Here is a 17003-nt window from a genome sequence, read left to right as displayed (position 1 = left end):
AATTTTAATGTTTAGAGGATGCGCGCTCTGACTTTTCTTCATACAAATGTATTCCCATATTTTCTCTCTGGAATATGACATTAGAACGATTATTTTTTTACACACTATAGAATGTCGCTATCGGCACGCAAATGGTGTTTTTTTTTTAGCTAGGACAATTCAAAAACTCAAAAACTCAAAAAAAGCGCCTAGTTTTATATGCCGTCTTCAGACGTACGGTAAACAAATGTGACGATTATTTAAAAATAAAACGAAACGTGACACAGGAAATATATTTCTATTAATCTTTTTTTTAAATCAAAATCAGTTCAGTTTTGGGGTGCGGAAAACGTAAATGTGAGATCTCAGTTTTTTAAAAATTAGTTAGGTATAATCAGTCCGGTGCAGTTGTCTTTTCACACATTATTAGTGGAGGCATCTGTGAGAGAGTGACAGAAAAACTGTTTTGAAATACCTATTTGTCAAACTTCAAACCACTCTTCCGTCGTATATCCTCTGAATAAAAGCATATGTGAGTTTTGTTTACCTTGGGAGCCGCTGTGGTTGTAGTGGAAGGCGTTGCCTTGTTGGCTTGGGTGCGCGCAAGGGCGCCCCGACGCAGGAGAGAGTTGCGCGGCCGGGGGGCGTCGCTCTCGGGGTAGTCGGCCTCTTGGGCAAGCGTCGCCACCACGCACAGCAGAACTAGTCTGTAACACCAAATGCCTCCAATATCATACCACCAACATTAATTTGCAACAAATATATCATAATAATAATATCTCACCCCTAAAAGTACACTGTCGTAAGTCTAAATTTGGCAGTTTTGAGTTAAAAATGCGATTTTCCACATTATTTTCATTTTTAAATTGCTATTGTGTAAGCACCAAAAGCAATTTAAGCCTTATGAATTCATGTATTTGTCTTTCTATACAATTACGTTTGCACACTGGCGAGCTTATTGCCAAATAGCAATATCTTCCAACCAACTAATAAAACAAAACCTGTTATTTTTTTATCAATTTCAAAATGTACCTATGAGAAACAACAAAAAGTACCAGCAATATCATCCTTTCAGTTCGTTTTTGTCCAACAGACCAAAACACAAATCTGCAGAAATAGAGCTTTTTTTGTTTACGAAATAGGCATAAATAATGACCACAACTTAAACAAAATTCGTTAAAAAAACCCTTAAATATTTACTAAAATATATTTTTTACGTTATTTTTTTAAACATTAAACGCATATAGGGCCTTTACAATACAAATTTGCCTATATAATATATAATAAAGTTTATAAACAAAAATAGGTAGCAGTTATACGAGTATAAAGGTTAAAAAATTACGTTTATAAAATCATGTTTAAGAAGTTATAGTAGAAGTAATTCAAAAGTTCTTAATTTACTTGTTACAATGTGTAATTTAATATATCGGAAAGAGTAAAGAAAAATAAAGAAATTAAAAGTATCTACACATATTTATGTAAACAGATGTAGAAAAATTATTTTATTCATTTGAATTTCATAAATAAAGGCTTTCTCCTGTACACAACTCAATTTTATTAAAAATGATATGTTGGATAAAAACGAACTAAAGCGACGATATGTGTATATAAATAAATTAATATCGATTCTAGTCCCCAGTAGGAAAAAGGAAATGAAAGGAGTGGAAAAGAGTACGCGACGTGATAAAAGACGATATAAGTACACAAACTATTAAGACATTTCCCCTCAGGGTAAGGTAGAGAAGATAAAACGCCACATTACTTTGTATTTGTATACATACCTTGCTTCCTCTACATCCTTTTATCTTCTCATGTAAGTGCCATGTTTTTACACGATTGTTTTATTTTTATTTACAGCCTTTCCTTTTTATTTACTCATAACACGAATTACGTATGTAAATATTAAAATTATTTTTAGTTACTACAATATGCTTAAAATATCAAAACAACCAATTTTTTTTTATGAAATATAAAAATATGATTTCTCTTTTTCATTCAATAAGTGTGCTAAAAATACATATTAATGTTAATATTGGCACAATACTATGTTCGAATTGTTAAAAAAACTTATAATTATTTTAATAATCACTCAAAAAAAATAAAATATTATATGTATTTATATTTCTCTTTATTCCTAATAGTACAACGTTAATTGTTAATACACTAATTATAGTTAAAAAATAAACAAGCAATAATTGACAAAAAACTAAAACAAAAATACAAACAATTACAACTTACAAGATTTCGCAAAAACATAAACAAATAAAAGATTCAATAAATTTAAAAATCGCATCATATCGACATTTTATCATTTTATTTCGCTCGTGATAAACATATAAGAATCATAAAATTATTTCATGGTATTTATTAATTTACTAAATGATTTTTATGATTTGTCCAGTCAATTAAAACATTAAAATAAAACATTCTACAAACAAAGAAACATAATGGAATAATTACACAAAAAAACAAAGGAAATATAGTAATGAAGTCGCCATTCTCTGCACAGTATAAATAATTCAGTGATCCGCGGAAGACGCGAAAAATCTATGCCAAAGAAATCCGGTGAAAAGATAATGGGTCTTGTCATGCTAAGTATGAAACGTGATTTCCATAGTTATTTTTTTACCACTAAACTAAAAGCTGAGCATTGTTTTTAGTGACTCAGGAAGGAAAATAGAAAAACATTGTTTTTATAATAATCCTACGTATTTAAGGTTATAAGCAACTAGTACCATAAAAATTAAACATCAATGCAAAGGATAATGGCAACCAAATTTAATTTAAACTAGGCATAATATTTCATTTTCTTATTATCTATAGTTCTTTCTCTGTGTTAAATATATAATAATAATATACAAGTGTTCTTTAAACCCTGTATCATCCGAAACCACGTTGATCAGTATGAGCAAGAAGACATATTGGTACATTAAAATACATTTTTAGAACGAATAAAATTTAAAAAAATAAAATATTGAAAAAAACAAATGGTTGCTAACTTCTGCAGGGGAGAAACGAGGAGGGGGGAACGGGGAAGTCTGACACCGTAAACCGCGCGGCCGCGCCCCCCTCGCTTCTCCCCTGCAGAAGTAAGCAACCATTTGTTCTTTTTAATATTTTATTTTTACAAATTTTCTTCATTTTTATTTTATTTATTAAGTATGCCAATATGTCTTCTCGCCCATACTGTTCATCGTGGTTTCGGGTGTGACAGGGTTTAAAGAGCACCCTGTGTAAGTCGTCATGTTTAGTAGTCACAAGCTGCATGCCAAACATTTGATGCCATTTTAGATTGAAGATAAAAAAATATGGATCCAATAAATAATGGATAGGTGTTTTTAATAAATGATAAATTTTGATCTTTTTTAATGATCTGAAATCAGTTTTAGACAAATCAAGGTTTTATGGGTGGATTATTCAACTTGTTGGAAAATAATTATATGTTAGTTAATTTTTAGGTAATTTTGTTGTTCTCATTTTATGTGTAAAACGGGCTATTAAAACATAACTATTAGAGAAATTATATTAAATTATTTTTAGTGAGTGTGTATTATTTGTTTGTAGTTTTATAAGTTTGAAAAATATTAATCTTTGTGTGTCCAATAAAATTTACCCCATGCAATTCCACCAGTGTGTACCCCAATCTTCCCAGCAGAATTGTCGTATTCGTCTAGAGCAGGGGTCTCCAAACTACGGCCCGCGGGCCGAATCCGGCCCGCCAGTGTCATGAGTCTGGCCCGCGACAGCCAATGATTTATTGTTGTTACTATTGCTGTGATAAGTTGAAGAAGAAAACATCGAATGATAATTACTCGGTTTTATTTACTTGCAAGGTAAAACTTAACGACAGAAATGATGACGCAGAAAACTTAACTTATTTATCTAAGTTTAAGCATATTAATAACCAACAAATAATTGAAATGAATCCCACTAATCACAGTAAAACAAAAACACTTTTGAGATTTATGTAATTGTGATTTTCCACCGACAACAGTTTGTAGTTGTGGATCAATTTTACTTGTACCAATTATCAAAAGAGATTTAAGATTCTCATCGGTTAATTGAGATCTGTAAACATTCTGTGTGTACTTCATCTTGGAAAACGTTTTCTCACACAAGTAAGTAGTACCAAAAACAGAAAACAACCCACGAGCAAATTTATGCAAATTATCAAATTGTTCCAGTGGAAGGCTCTTATAAAATTCCAGCAAAGATGAATTTTGATATTTGTTCTTTATCATATCACTGCACTGTAAATCAATAATTTCCATTTGGACTTCCGGAGCCAGGGTTTTAATGTAAGAATCAAAAGGATTTTGAAAAAGATTAATTTCATTCGCAATGACATCAAAATCTGAGAAACGAGTATCAAAATTTATTTCCAAAGCACTCAAAGTTTCGATTGCAAAATCGACGGGAAATTCAGTCTCTGTATTGTGGCTGAATATTTCACATGTTTTAAAATGTGTGAAACATTTTTTACGTAATTGCGATTGAAATAGTATTATTTTTTGCCTGAAGGATTTGATATTGGTGTATACATCAGAAAGAAGCTGATTTTCTCCTTGCAATCTCAAATTCAGTTCGTTCATATGATTTGTCAAATTGACATAGAATGCTAACTTCCACATCCATTCACTATTTTCTCAATCGGCAAAAGGGCGCTGCTTCTCATTAAAAAAAAATCGATCTCTGCTCGAAGTTCATAAAAGCGCTTTAAGACTTTTCCGCAACTAAGCCAGCGTACGGCAGTATGATATGGTAAGTCATTTTCTCCAATCTCTTGAATAAACTCGCGGAACTGTCGGTGATTCAGCCCAGTGGATCTGATGAAGTTAACAACTGATATGACTGGTTTTAGAACTTCAGATATATCCAAACATTTTCCGCACAAGGACTGTTGATGAATGATACAATGTAAGACTAATGGTTTTGAACCACCATCATTTTCTACAACCTTTGACACAAGTGCAACCACTCCTTTATTTTTACCACACATATTTTTGCCTCCATCAGTTGTAATGGATTTCAAATTTTTCCATCTAAGGTTCTTTTTATTAATGGCATTTTCAACTCCCTTAAAAATATCTGCCCCAGTTGTCATGCCGTGAATACTATCAATATGTCGATGTCCCTTATGTTTGTCAATGCTTCTCTCTTTTTTTAAAAAATGTTTTAAACTATTCTCTTCTATTGTAATATTTAAACCTTATAAATTGTATACATGGATACAATGTCCGTTAATAAATAAATATCAAGAAGTTCTTCATACACTTCATAGCTTTTATCTACTCCGCGAATAAAAATCAACACCTGAGCAGTATCTGATACATCGTTGACTCATCCAATGCTAGAGAAAACCACTCATGATGTCCATTTTTGTCAGACAGTTGAGATGATATATTTTCTGCGATGTCTTGCACCCTCCGATTTACGGTGTTTGCTGACAAACTGACACTTTTAAATAAATTTACCTTTTCGGGGCATATTTCTTCGGCTACTGCAATCAAGCATTCTTTTATCATTTCTCCATTGGTGAATGGTTTGCCACGTTTTCCGATTTCAAGAGCCACACGAAAGCTGGCGCGAGTTGCAGACTCTTGTTTAATATTCGCTTTGGTAAACAAAGATTACTGCGATTTGAGTCCGCGTTTCAAAGCTTCAAATTTTTCAGTCCGCAAAGTCCTGTATACTTGGAGTAATTTTGAAGATGTTTCGATTCATAGAGTCGTTTAATGTTATATTCTTTGAGAAAAGCTATGGTTTCATTACAAATTAAACATAGCGCCTTATTACTGGACTCAATCACAAAATACTGAAAGTTCCATTTATCTTGGAACGTTCTGCATTCACTGTCGATTTTTCGCTTCTTTTCCATACTAACAAATCACACATAAAAACAATAAGTCAAATCAAAATACTTTTATGCACGGGTGTTAGTTTATTTCACAATAGACAGTTTCTTTTCCTTCATCTTTCCTACGCAGACTGACTCGCGGTTGCGCCGCTAGCATTTTTATATGCAATTACTGCCATATCGAAGCGATCAGAATACAGTAGCCAGAACCAGAACTTTCTCGAACCAACGCGGTAATTCCAAATATTTAATTACGACTAATGCCACCTGTTAGCGGGTAGCTGAAATAGATAGTACAATACATAGTGCCACTACTCGCCACTAGATGTCGTTAAGTGTCACAATACACAATAATAATTGAAATGCAAAAAAGCGTAAGTTTACTTAGATCGCGCACTTTGCGACTATTCTAGTCTAGAAATATAGTTAAGGGCAGAAAAATTAAAACTGGTTTGGCCCTTGGAACAAACTGAAAAAATCATCATGGCCCGACGGCTTCAAAGTTTGGAGACCCCTGGTCTAGAGCGTTGACAGCCGAATTTGAAGTACCAAAAATACCTAACTGTTTTAATCGGTTTAGGAGATATCGCGGCCTTAAGCTGGGATACATTACAATCAAGAGTCGATGCATCACGAATATTAGAAAAAATAAATTACCCAATTAATTGTATTTTTACATAATGTATGCTCAACGAAAATACACACTTACGGTTGACATCAAAAGTAAAAGAAATTTGTAATGTACAGGTTATTTAAGTTATCATAATTAATAAAGTTTTCTTACTAGATTATTCAAAATGGTAATCATGGTTTTATTGAGAATGCATAAGTATAAATTTCAATTACCAAAAATGGTGTAATTTAATATGTCCATCATTTTAACTTATTTTGACAATCGAGTAGGTAGGTATATGGGTAGGAATATAGTCCTTAAAATGTAAGATGATTAGAATGATAATTGTCAGAAAAACTGACGACATAACTTTGAAGTAACGTCTAAGGAGTGTTTTATATTGAAACACGAAAAATCATTCGTATTTGGTAAGTTAATTTATTTTTTTAATACAATTCTTTAAAATTTAAATCAACATAAATATATAAAATCAGCTTTAAAATAAAAAAACTAAAATAAACCTAATTATTAACGCCGCTCTTACAAGGTTACATCATTTTGCAAAAAACGTTAGAGATGGGACAAATTGATCAATGTAATTAGATCGAATAAAAAAATAATTCGTTTGATAATGTTCACGGAAAAAGTAAAAATGTCTTATTTTTGGTAAATAATTGTATTCAACACACTATAATAGGCTTGTTTTTGCGTTTTTTTAAATCAATTTTCGGAATCAGAGTTTCATGATTGCATGACATAACTGATAAAATTGATTTGATCAGTGATCAGTAATTTCCCATTACTAATGAAATTAGTTTGACAGCTGTCATTCTAATCAAGCAATATTTTAAGGACTATAGGTACATTTGATTTTTAAATATTTTACTGTTTGGTTGTATTGAAAGCATTACAATATAAAACAGCTTTACCTGTTTTTGAAATTTCAAATTCATTTTTACGTATATACATATATATATATATATAAATATATATATATATATATACATATATGTATTTAAAATCATCACTGTAATTTACTTTTATTGATTTATGGCGAAGAAATTAATAATCTAAATGTTTTCCTTTTCTTAATTTTAATAATAAAAATAAGTAAATTTTTTATTTATACAAACGCCCAATGGGTATTTTTAAGGACATCTTTATACATAGAAATTTATTGTAAAGAAAAGTAGAAAGACACAACGGTATGTAGTAGACTTTGTGAGAGTGGAAGCGGGAGATAGGTGTTTATAATTTAATTTGATTCAGTGATCGTTTGAAAGAAGACAACTTGTTATCAAAGAAATCAAGAATGGTATGTTTTTTGGCAGACCTAAGAATTCTGAGCATAGGGGAATGAAAACCATAGTTAATTAAACCATAGATTATTGGTATGAAAGAGTAAGTTTTGTCTGAGGTTTCTAGTTGGGATATTTAATTTTATTGAGCTCAGTAGTTAAGGCAAATCAAAGAGTGAGTTGAGAATTTTAAATATGACAAGAAGGTCGGATTTATTTCGACGGTCTTGAAGAGAAGATATATTTAAGCTAGTTTCTAACACATTAAACGCATATTGGTTTCTGGATAAGCCCAACCTCCAGCCCATATTTCTCGAAAATCGATGTTGAACGGATTTAATATAGTATATAGTTTTATTTCACTTTCGAAGAAACTACTAACCAGCGGCCCCTGTTATAGTTTTTTATAAAACTTATATGCATTTAATTCCAATTCATTCTTATTTTAAAACTTCATAAAATTTTATATTTTAATCTGTTTTATTAAATACATTCCAACAAAACTTAAATTCATAAAACTGTTATTACTTTTAACTTAAATTATTTTGTTTCAAATTCTTTTATTCCCATAATTATATTAAATCGAGATTTACAACCCCTGCTTGCACTTGTATATAACATGGAAAATTGACGATCTCGGTCACGAAGAAACCCGTTCACTGGTAAAAATTATAAATAAAAGTAGAATATAACTACGAGCGTATATTTATAATTTCAATTAAATTTCAGTTACATCATGAAATGTCAGTAGAAAAACTCAACATATTTATTATTTGTCAACTCGTTCAAAGCAAACAAAGTTGAAATTTCAACAACCAGTATCTTGAGTAGATCCAAATATTTATTTTATATTATTATAAAAACATATGGAAATATGTTTTCGGTTTTGTGCTACCTTGCACTTACATATTTGTTACTCAAGTATATAAACATTATACAACATAAATATTTTCTACGTAAATGCACTATAAGTGTTAAACAATTTTTTAAGGATTAATAAGAACATTTAAATTAAAATTTAACGCATATGTGTCTAAAGCCTACATACACACTATTATGTCGTGCAATAAATGTGTTTTACTAAAATATGCGGTAGATCGTGTGCTCTCTTTTCTGTATTTGGCATTGTGCATATTTTATCGCTGTTTATTTTATTTTATTACTGGGTATATACTGTATTGATCAATAATTTATGTTCTTTAATGTGGAAAATTATGTATATATGTATGTTTTTTGTAATTAATGCTACAATTCTTTTTATGTCCTGTATCCATTTACTTTATTTAAATTTCCAATTTTATTTTCCGATAAAAAACAAAAAAAACTTCGCCATGGTTGCAATATATCGATAAACAAATAAAATAAATGTAAAATTCGTCTCAAATACATTTTACGAGGATAACTTTTACAACATGCCAAGATCAGTGTAACGAGAACGTTCCGTTTTTTTATATATATTTTTTTATTTGTAAATAGACTGTCAACTAAACATTTTTTTTTTTTTTATCATATTATCTTCGCTACGATGTTTTTAGTTCTGTAGTTTTTAAATTACTCAGTGCGTAACATCCCTAGTACTCTTCGGTGAGTTTCCTGATTAGTAGGTTGGCTTCCCGGAAACCGGAAATTTTCTAAATGAACCAATAATGGAGTGTCGGAAATCTTAACATTGTTCAATCAATTGTTGGTTGATTTAGAAGAACTTATGACTTTATTTAAAGTAGTTCATTTATTAATTTTTCATTCATTTTAGAGAAACTTCGCGGTACAATTAAACGGTCTATTTTTTACCGCGTGTATGAAAGTATTTTTTGTATCCAATTTCCCGTAGCACAGAACTTCCTCATTAATGTGGATGATAGTGAGGGTGAGTAAGTATGTGAGGGTGCGTGGGCATAAGTATTAATATGTTTGTGACATCAAATAGTAAATATAAGTGGATTGTCTGTTTTTAATGTGAAATTGGTAGATATTTTTCTACAATAAATAAATTATCGAAGCGCTTTTAAAAAGTTGCATTAATTTCATTATTTTCAAAATAAATCATTCTACCACCCATGTTTGCATAAACAGGGTCATGTTAATTATTTTCTCAATTATTTTATCGATTTTATAAAAAAATATTTGAAAGTTTAGTCTTAATGTACAATTATTTCTTACGAGTTTTTGTTAATTTAGAATGTTAAGTTGTGATCATTGATGTACTGTAGTATATTTACCTGAGTAAATATTTAATGTATTCAAATAAGTGTATGGTAAAAGTACGAACGATATAATGTATTCCGTTAGCGACAATGTCATTACGATTTAGATGGAAATTCCGTTAGTAAATAAAACAAGAGTTGAAAGCAAGGCAAGACAAGGCGCGCGTGAGAGTGCTGGCTCTTGGGTGTATACTATATTACAGAGTGTATATATTGGCATACGGTGCTATCCTTGTGCATAATAATTCACGGAATAACACTTTTTTGTCCATTCCACGGCGAACTACACCGGCGCAACAAGTACCATAAATTAACTTAACGTTTGTATCTGATTCATTCCATCTACGAGTACTGGATCTGCGAACGCCTTCAACCGGATTACCTTGAAGCTGCGGTTTGGGAAATACGATTATTAGTAACCGATATTTACCAACCATTAAATAACGGGAAGGTGTTTAACAAGTGCTTATTACAGACAGAATTTGACATTAAACACTCTCGCTTTCGAGTGCCTAGCCAGCGCCCGCCGCGCGCCGCCGGTAGAAATATCTAGCCGGATTGAATTCATTATAATATCTAATCGCCAGTAGAACGATTAAAAATTAATTTGTAATATAAAAACCGGTTTACGGTTCACAGGCTTGACTTTTTGAATGCGCTCTTTAATTGATTGAAAACAAATATATGTACGTATCTGAATTCTTTAACGTCGCTGCTGCTTTTACCCCTCTAATGTTAATACGGATCACGCGGCTTCGACACTCGAGCGGAATACTAAGCCGCGTAGAAAATGTCAGGATTCCAGATGGAATCCGCTACACTCGCCGCCAGCACGAGGCTGCATGCGCAAGTGCCGGCGAAACCTCCATTGCACTGTCTGCTCCCTCCACCACCGAGAGAACATTCTATTTACCGATATCCACATCCGCGTTACGTACCTCTAAAGGTCGCGACGCCGCTTTTTGTGCTGGAGTGTTGTTGCAACTTCTAATGTATTCGTATTTTTTATCTCCCAGCATAATGTGCACGTAATTTGGGTGATCTAATGTTTGCATCGATGGTATTTACTATCACCCGAAGTGAGGGAAGCGAGATACACTTCGGTGCTCCTCGACAGCAAAATTAGTCGTGAACGCACCGACTCCGCATTCCACGTCTCCCGCAGTGCCCCTCGACGAGCGAGCTGAGCAGCGCCCTATACTTTAGCTTTCCGCCTTTCTGGCTGAAGAGAAGACGGGGATGTCGGGTCATTTTACGATTCGCTCATGCTTAAACTCTCGGGGAATAACCAAAGAAAGTGCGACCGACGCTACCGGTCACCGGTCATCGCGTCATCAGCGCCGATACTTATGTAAATGTGTCGAGTCGGAGTCGCGTGGTTAGCGCAATATTACAAAACCGGCACTTCTCACCAAAGGAATTCAATGATTAACAGGTACAAGATTACGGTGACTCGAGATCGGGAACGAGACTGTTGAAGTAGGTACGTGGTGTACTTTCTGAAAGTAAAGGCGCTAAGAAGATGCGCTTTAACGACTACAACCAAACCTGCAGTAAATCGTATTGTTTACGGACGATGTAAAGGTTAATAATTCAATTTCAAATTTCAAAGACTATTTAGTATCCTCGCGTTAATGGTGCATTTTTGCAATGCACCAAAAAAAATTCCAAACAAAAAAAATATATTGGCTGAAGGATAAATTTTGCACAATGTATACGTTGATCACTTGAACCTACCAATGACAGGTAGGTCATAAGCCTTGTAAATACTTCCGTATCTCCTAATATCCTTAATCTCCATAGAGATATACGTTTATTGAGATGAAATCTTATAAGGATTATTTTTCGCATCACAGTTATTTTAACGAATTGTTTTTTTTTATCAAACTACTCAATTGCTCAAACTAAATAAAAAGTATGAACGCCTATTTAAGGGTCTAGTTGAGAGATTTCATTATTATACACAAATAAAGACCATGGGTTTCATTCGCAATATTCTAATGTTACGTACTGAAGTTACATTATACTCATAAAAGGGTATTTAATTCGATAGGTTATTCGGGCACTAGAACAAAAAACAATCCCTCATACTTGTAAGTATATTCCTAATAAAATGACCTTCGAAACAAAATCTAAATACCTCATTAGATCTTATCAATAATACAAATCCTTAACAGTTGAGAATGTAACAAGTTGTAAATGTATTACCAATTCATTAAAATAATGATTTGTACCTATAGGTTTATACAGAAAAAAAAACCCGATTTGTCAATCTCATCAAGTCATATTTCTCGATATATATTTTATATCGTTTTTTATTTGGGTTACAAGTGATTAGTATTGAAAATATTAAGTACAATTATAGTTTAAAAGTATGATATTATTTTTATATTCAATAAAAATTTTAAAATCCCCCTTTCGTAATAACACAATATGAAAAATTCAGTAAAACATCATGTTTACGTTGCGATTACATTTTTCCTCAAGTGTGCATTTTGATATGTATATTTTTATATATGCTATTGATTACATCATTAGTGCATATGTCGCCGCCAAATATGTAGTTAAATCAGCTACTGAACTGAACGGCTAGGCTGTTAATTAAATTCCAGCATTCAACTGAATGTCTAGGCCGTTCGTTGAATGAACATTCAACGAAATGGTTGAACGTCGCGTACCCTCTTTAATTTAAATACAATAATAATATTAGTTTTATTTTTCCCTTTTATTTTGTGATATAATGTTGTTAGGTTGGGACAGGTTGGGTTAAGTTTAATTATTTAAAAAAATAAGTTTTCTTACTTTACTGAATCCAATATATAATAATAAATCCTTAACTTTACTTAATAAGTTAAGCAAAATAACTGTTTATTTTTTTAATTTTATTATTAAACTTTTCCCAACCTATCCTGACCTAGCCCGGCGGCTTTTGTTTCGGCCGTTTCCAAAGGGCTAGCTTACAAAGAGCCAACACGTTGAAAAGTCCTGAATATGGAAATCGAGTGAAGATAAGTCTGCCTCGTTGTGTAATGGTTGACGCGTTCGTCTACCATTATAAGGTCGTGGGTGTGATTCTTGGCAGGGTGGACATAAAATTTGGTTTTTAACTTTTTTTAATGCAAAAAAATTATTGATCCTGGGGCATAAGACTGATCACCTTACCTTCCTGTACCAGATAATTAATCTACGCTGCATTTAGTTCATCGATGCAGAGTCCTATGCACCACTGGATGCGGAAAGGGAGATGAAGATTATTTTGTTTTTATGAATGTGTTCTCACCATAATTATCCCTACCTTATTCTAACAGTCATTTGCCAATAATTATTATAAGTTCAGACTCCGATCTATTTTTTCACTCTTCTGCCACATTATTGGTTCCAAAAAACGTCGATAACTTTCGGTCAAAACACACTGATGAGATTTCCTCATAACTTTTGTATTTTGTAGAATAAACCAAAAAAAAAAATTTAAAATTGCAACAAAAAAACGTCACTTTCTAGATATTTTCACCGTGCACTCTAAACGTGTAAGGAGTTATGGAGGAAGTGTGAAAATAATATGACGGATTTGTTTTTATTACCATTTATGGTAATTAGCCATTATAATAATTTGAAACAATTGTCCAATTTTTTATCTTAAGAAAAATAATTATAAAATTAGTTTACTTAAATAAGTTTTTGATTTAAATATTGAAAATATCGTAGTTCTTCCTGGATAACACAACCTCGGTGATTTTTTAAAGCTCTCAGAAGAAAAATGAACCAAAAATGTTGTGATGAATGTATTATGTGAAACAAAAATTTAAATTGATTGATTTACCACTTTTCATTGACGTCAACCATGTATGAGTTCTAGAGCATAAAATATATGTATTATAATAACATGAATTCTTATTTTTGTGAAATAAACATTTTTTCAAAAATTACTTAGTATTTCAATCCACAGATTTGTTGCTTTTACCTACAAAAAACACAACACAATAAGTTGTAAAATTAAGAGTAAATGAAAAATAAAATCTATCGTTTCTCTTTACCGAAATAAATCATGAGATTATAACAAATTTTATGTTAATAAATGCATTAATTAATCATATTTATATTATTTGTTAATTCAATTTATTTTATGTATAATCTAAAATTATTGTTAGTACATAGAAATGTAATTTATTGTTTACGTGAAAAATATACAAAACTAAAATACATTTTTAAGTTAGACATTAAAATCTACGTGAGATTGTTACGATCGTGAATGATTCTAAAAATTTTATTTTGTTTTTGTAAGCGTTATATGCAGTTTAGGAGTTAAATTGGCATTTCCCCTATTAGTAAAAACGAACACAATAATTAAGAACAACTTAAAAATCGTGAAAATAAGCGATTAAATATTATGTAATTATTATATTTTGTAAAAACGCAACTATTTTAGACAAGGAAGACATGATTGTACATCAGGCCTTCTTCAAAAAAGTTCTACAATACCATTAGTACCGGTTTTAAGTGGTTATATGCAGACGGTGCAGATATCTTTATAAGACCACTTCGTTTTCCGCTTCCTTGACGCGATTGATACTTTCAAATAAACTAATCCCTGAAAAAGGTGATCGAGATAATGTTAATAACTTCAGATACGAAGGGAGAAGGGCGGAAAGCCGCGAGGACCGAATGCGACGGGCATTAAAGGCGAGACTCTGCAGTTTCTTTCCGTCAATTTTCCACCGATTAAGTGTCCGCACCGATCCGGGTTGTGATGTAAATCTATAATTACTTCTCGAACATAATATAGCACCGCCAACATTATGGCTGGTTACCAAAGCCTATGCAATTGTTAGGCCAGTGTTAGACAAAGCAATTTTGTACATTTCAGATATTATTTCGCAACTGTTCTAGTAATTGTAAAGCCGGTTTTGTGTGAAAACTTTACTGAACCAATACCACAGATGGCGACCTAAATCCACAATGCCGGAAGTCATTTTATTAATAATAATCATGTAATATGTAAATATTGAGAGTAATTAATTCGCAATTAGTTAATTATGAACATTGTATAGCAAACAAGTATTAGTTGATCACAGAATCTGCTGAAACCAGTAAGATTTTTTAAAGATTAAGGTTCGCATGTTTTACGCTCTAAATTTAAAAAAAAATCCTAATTCTTATTGTTGTATAGGTATGGTGCATTTCAGTGCCAATCACAGAGTTTTTTCAACAATATGAACTTCAAATCAAATATATCGTTGGTGCACATTGTTATTAGTGTATAATATAGAATGTTGTTATTTTTTAAAGGGTGCGAATAATGATTAACCGTATTTTGTTTGTACCAAGTATTTTATCATCGCGGTCCTAGGTTTAATAAAGCATTGAATTTTTATGTATTACTTAAGAAGCGTATTACCAAATTATCAGGTCATCAAAATATAATGGCCTTGCTCAATAAGGTGGCGAAAGTGTACTGCGAACATTTTGCTCCGAGACTTGTTATGTATTATGTCTGTCGCAATAGTGAATATGAGCTGATATTAAACAACTTAACAGCATTTTAATTTAAACGTATCTTGCAACAATGAACCTTTACATATTCAAATTCGAAGATTACATTTACAGGGAGCCCGTTATCGAATGACCCACTCACGAAAGCACCTGCATAGAGAGACTGGCCGCTTACCAAAACACGGGATAAAGAGGTGTTAGTAAGGTTGTTGAATATTTATCAATCCAGGCTGAATGGTCCATTCGATTTTTTGTCAATTTTATCACATTTCACTGTTGTTTATGTGTGTAAATTCGCGGTTGTGATTTCTTTGTTATTGAGTTTGGAGCACAGTCAGTTAGATCATCATGGCAGATCGTGTATGAGAGTGAAAGCTTAGTGGTATAGACGTAAGATAGACTCACAGTAATGTGCGGTTCATGTCTCGTCAGGTGGTGAGCGGGCGCGAGTGGCGAACTGAGTTGGGAGCAAGACTGGTCGGGCGGCCGAACTGCATCTCTATTTATCATTTCGTGCAGCTCTCGTTCTGCGCGACCACGAGCTGACGATGGAAGAGACTTGTCAGCGCGCAGGGAGAAGACGCTTCTCAAGCGTATTAGTGAAAAAAACACGTATAAATATAATATAAATATTACATTTTTATACTGGTATTTGCTGGGTGGAATATGATTGAAAATATAAAATGAAATTATTTGTTTTTGGGCCACATACGAATTAAATGTTGAAAATTAATATACTTGTTTCTGATAATCCATCATCAGGGCCCCGATTACACTGAGAATTTAAGATAGTTATTTCCAACTGTCCATGAAATAAAATCTTTTCATAAGGAAAATGTGTGTATTTTTATGTTTAATTTAAAACGTTCAATGAGGAAGTTCAATGCTACGGGTAATTGGATTAAAAAAATGTTTTAAAATGCTTAAATTGTACGACGAAGCTCCTTGAAAATTTATGAAAAAAAAATCGAAATTGTTTTAATAAAAACGAAGTATTTTGAACGACGTCACTAGTTCTTCCGAATCCACTAATAATTAGAGAGTTGTGATAGATTTTCAGTTTACAGGTAGCCAATTTACCAATCAGCAAAAAAAAACTCACTGAATAATTAGTAAGTACAAAATTTCAAAAAATCGTACCGCTGATAATACGAAACATAAAAAGATTTTTGATTTAATTTGATAGTCTATTAATAAATAAATGAAAAAAAACATTCAAAATCGCTTAACTTCCTTAAGCCGATAATTAAAAAAAAATGATACTGATATTCTTGTTTTCGTTTTAAAATAGAAATTTTACTTTTTGGACAATTAAAGATAATTCTGTTAACTTCCCATTGTATTAGGGATCCTGGTGTAATCACATACTCAATTATATATATGTACATTGCTTATACAGGTGTTCTTTAAACCCTGTCACATCCGAAACCACGATGATCAGTAATGGCAAGAAGACATATTAGCATATTAAAAATAATATTTAGAGATTTTAACAAAGATAAAAAAAAACAAATGGTTGCTTACTTCTGCAGGGGAAAAGTGAAGGGAGCGTGGCCGTGTGG

The 17003-nt window shown here is 32.1% G+C and overlaps 1 protein-coding gene across 1 annotated transcript in view; it reads right to left on the bottom strand.

Moving 5' to 3' along the window:
- The window catches only part of LOC148284558 (uncharacterized), a 41938-nt gene extending 25972 nt beyond the window's left edge, over positions 1–15966 (bottom strand). Inside the window, exons 1-2 of the mRNA XM_088238325.1 lie at positions 15847–15966; positions 527–686 (exon numbers count right to left, since the gene is read on the bottom strand). Coding sequence (XP_088094451.1) covers positions 527–686; positions 15847–15863 — 177 coding nt within the window. The 5' untranslated portion in view covers positions 15864–15966. The remainder of the gene's footprint in view (positions 1–526; positions 687–15846) is intronic.
- Between the last annotated feature and the right edge of the window lie 1037 nt (positions 15967–17003).

The sequence above is a fragment of the Micrasema longulum genome, unplaced genomic scaffold, assembly GCF_059751315.1.
Source record: "Micrasema longulum isolate JH-2025_06_02 unplaced genomic scaffold, ASM5975131v1 h1tg000110l, whole genome shotgun sequence".
Classification (NCBI taxonomy): domain Eukaryota; kingdom Metazoa; phylum Arthropoda; class Insecta; order Trichoptera; family Brachycentridae; genus Micrasema; species Micrasema longulum.
The sequence above is the reverse complement of the archived record's forward strand: the minus strand, read 5'-3'. Positions and strand labels throughout refer to the sequence as shown.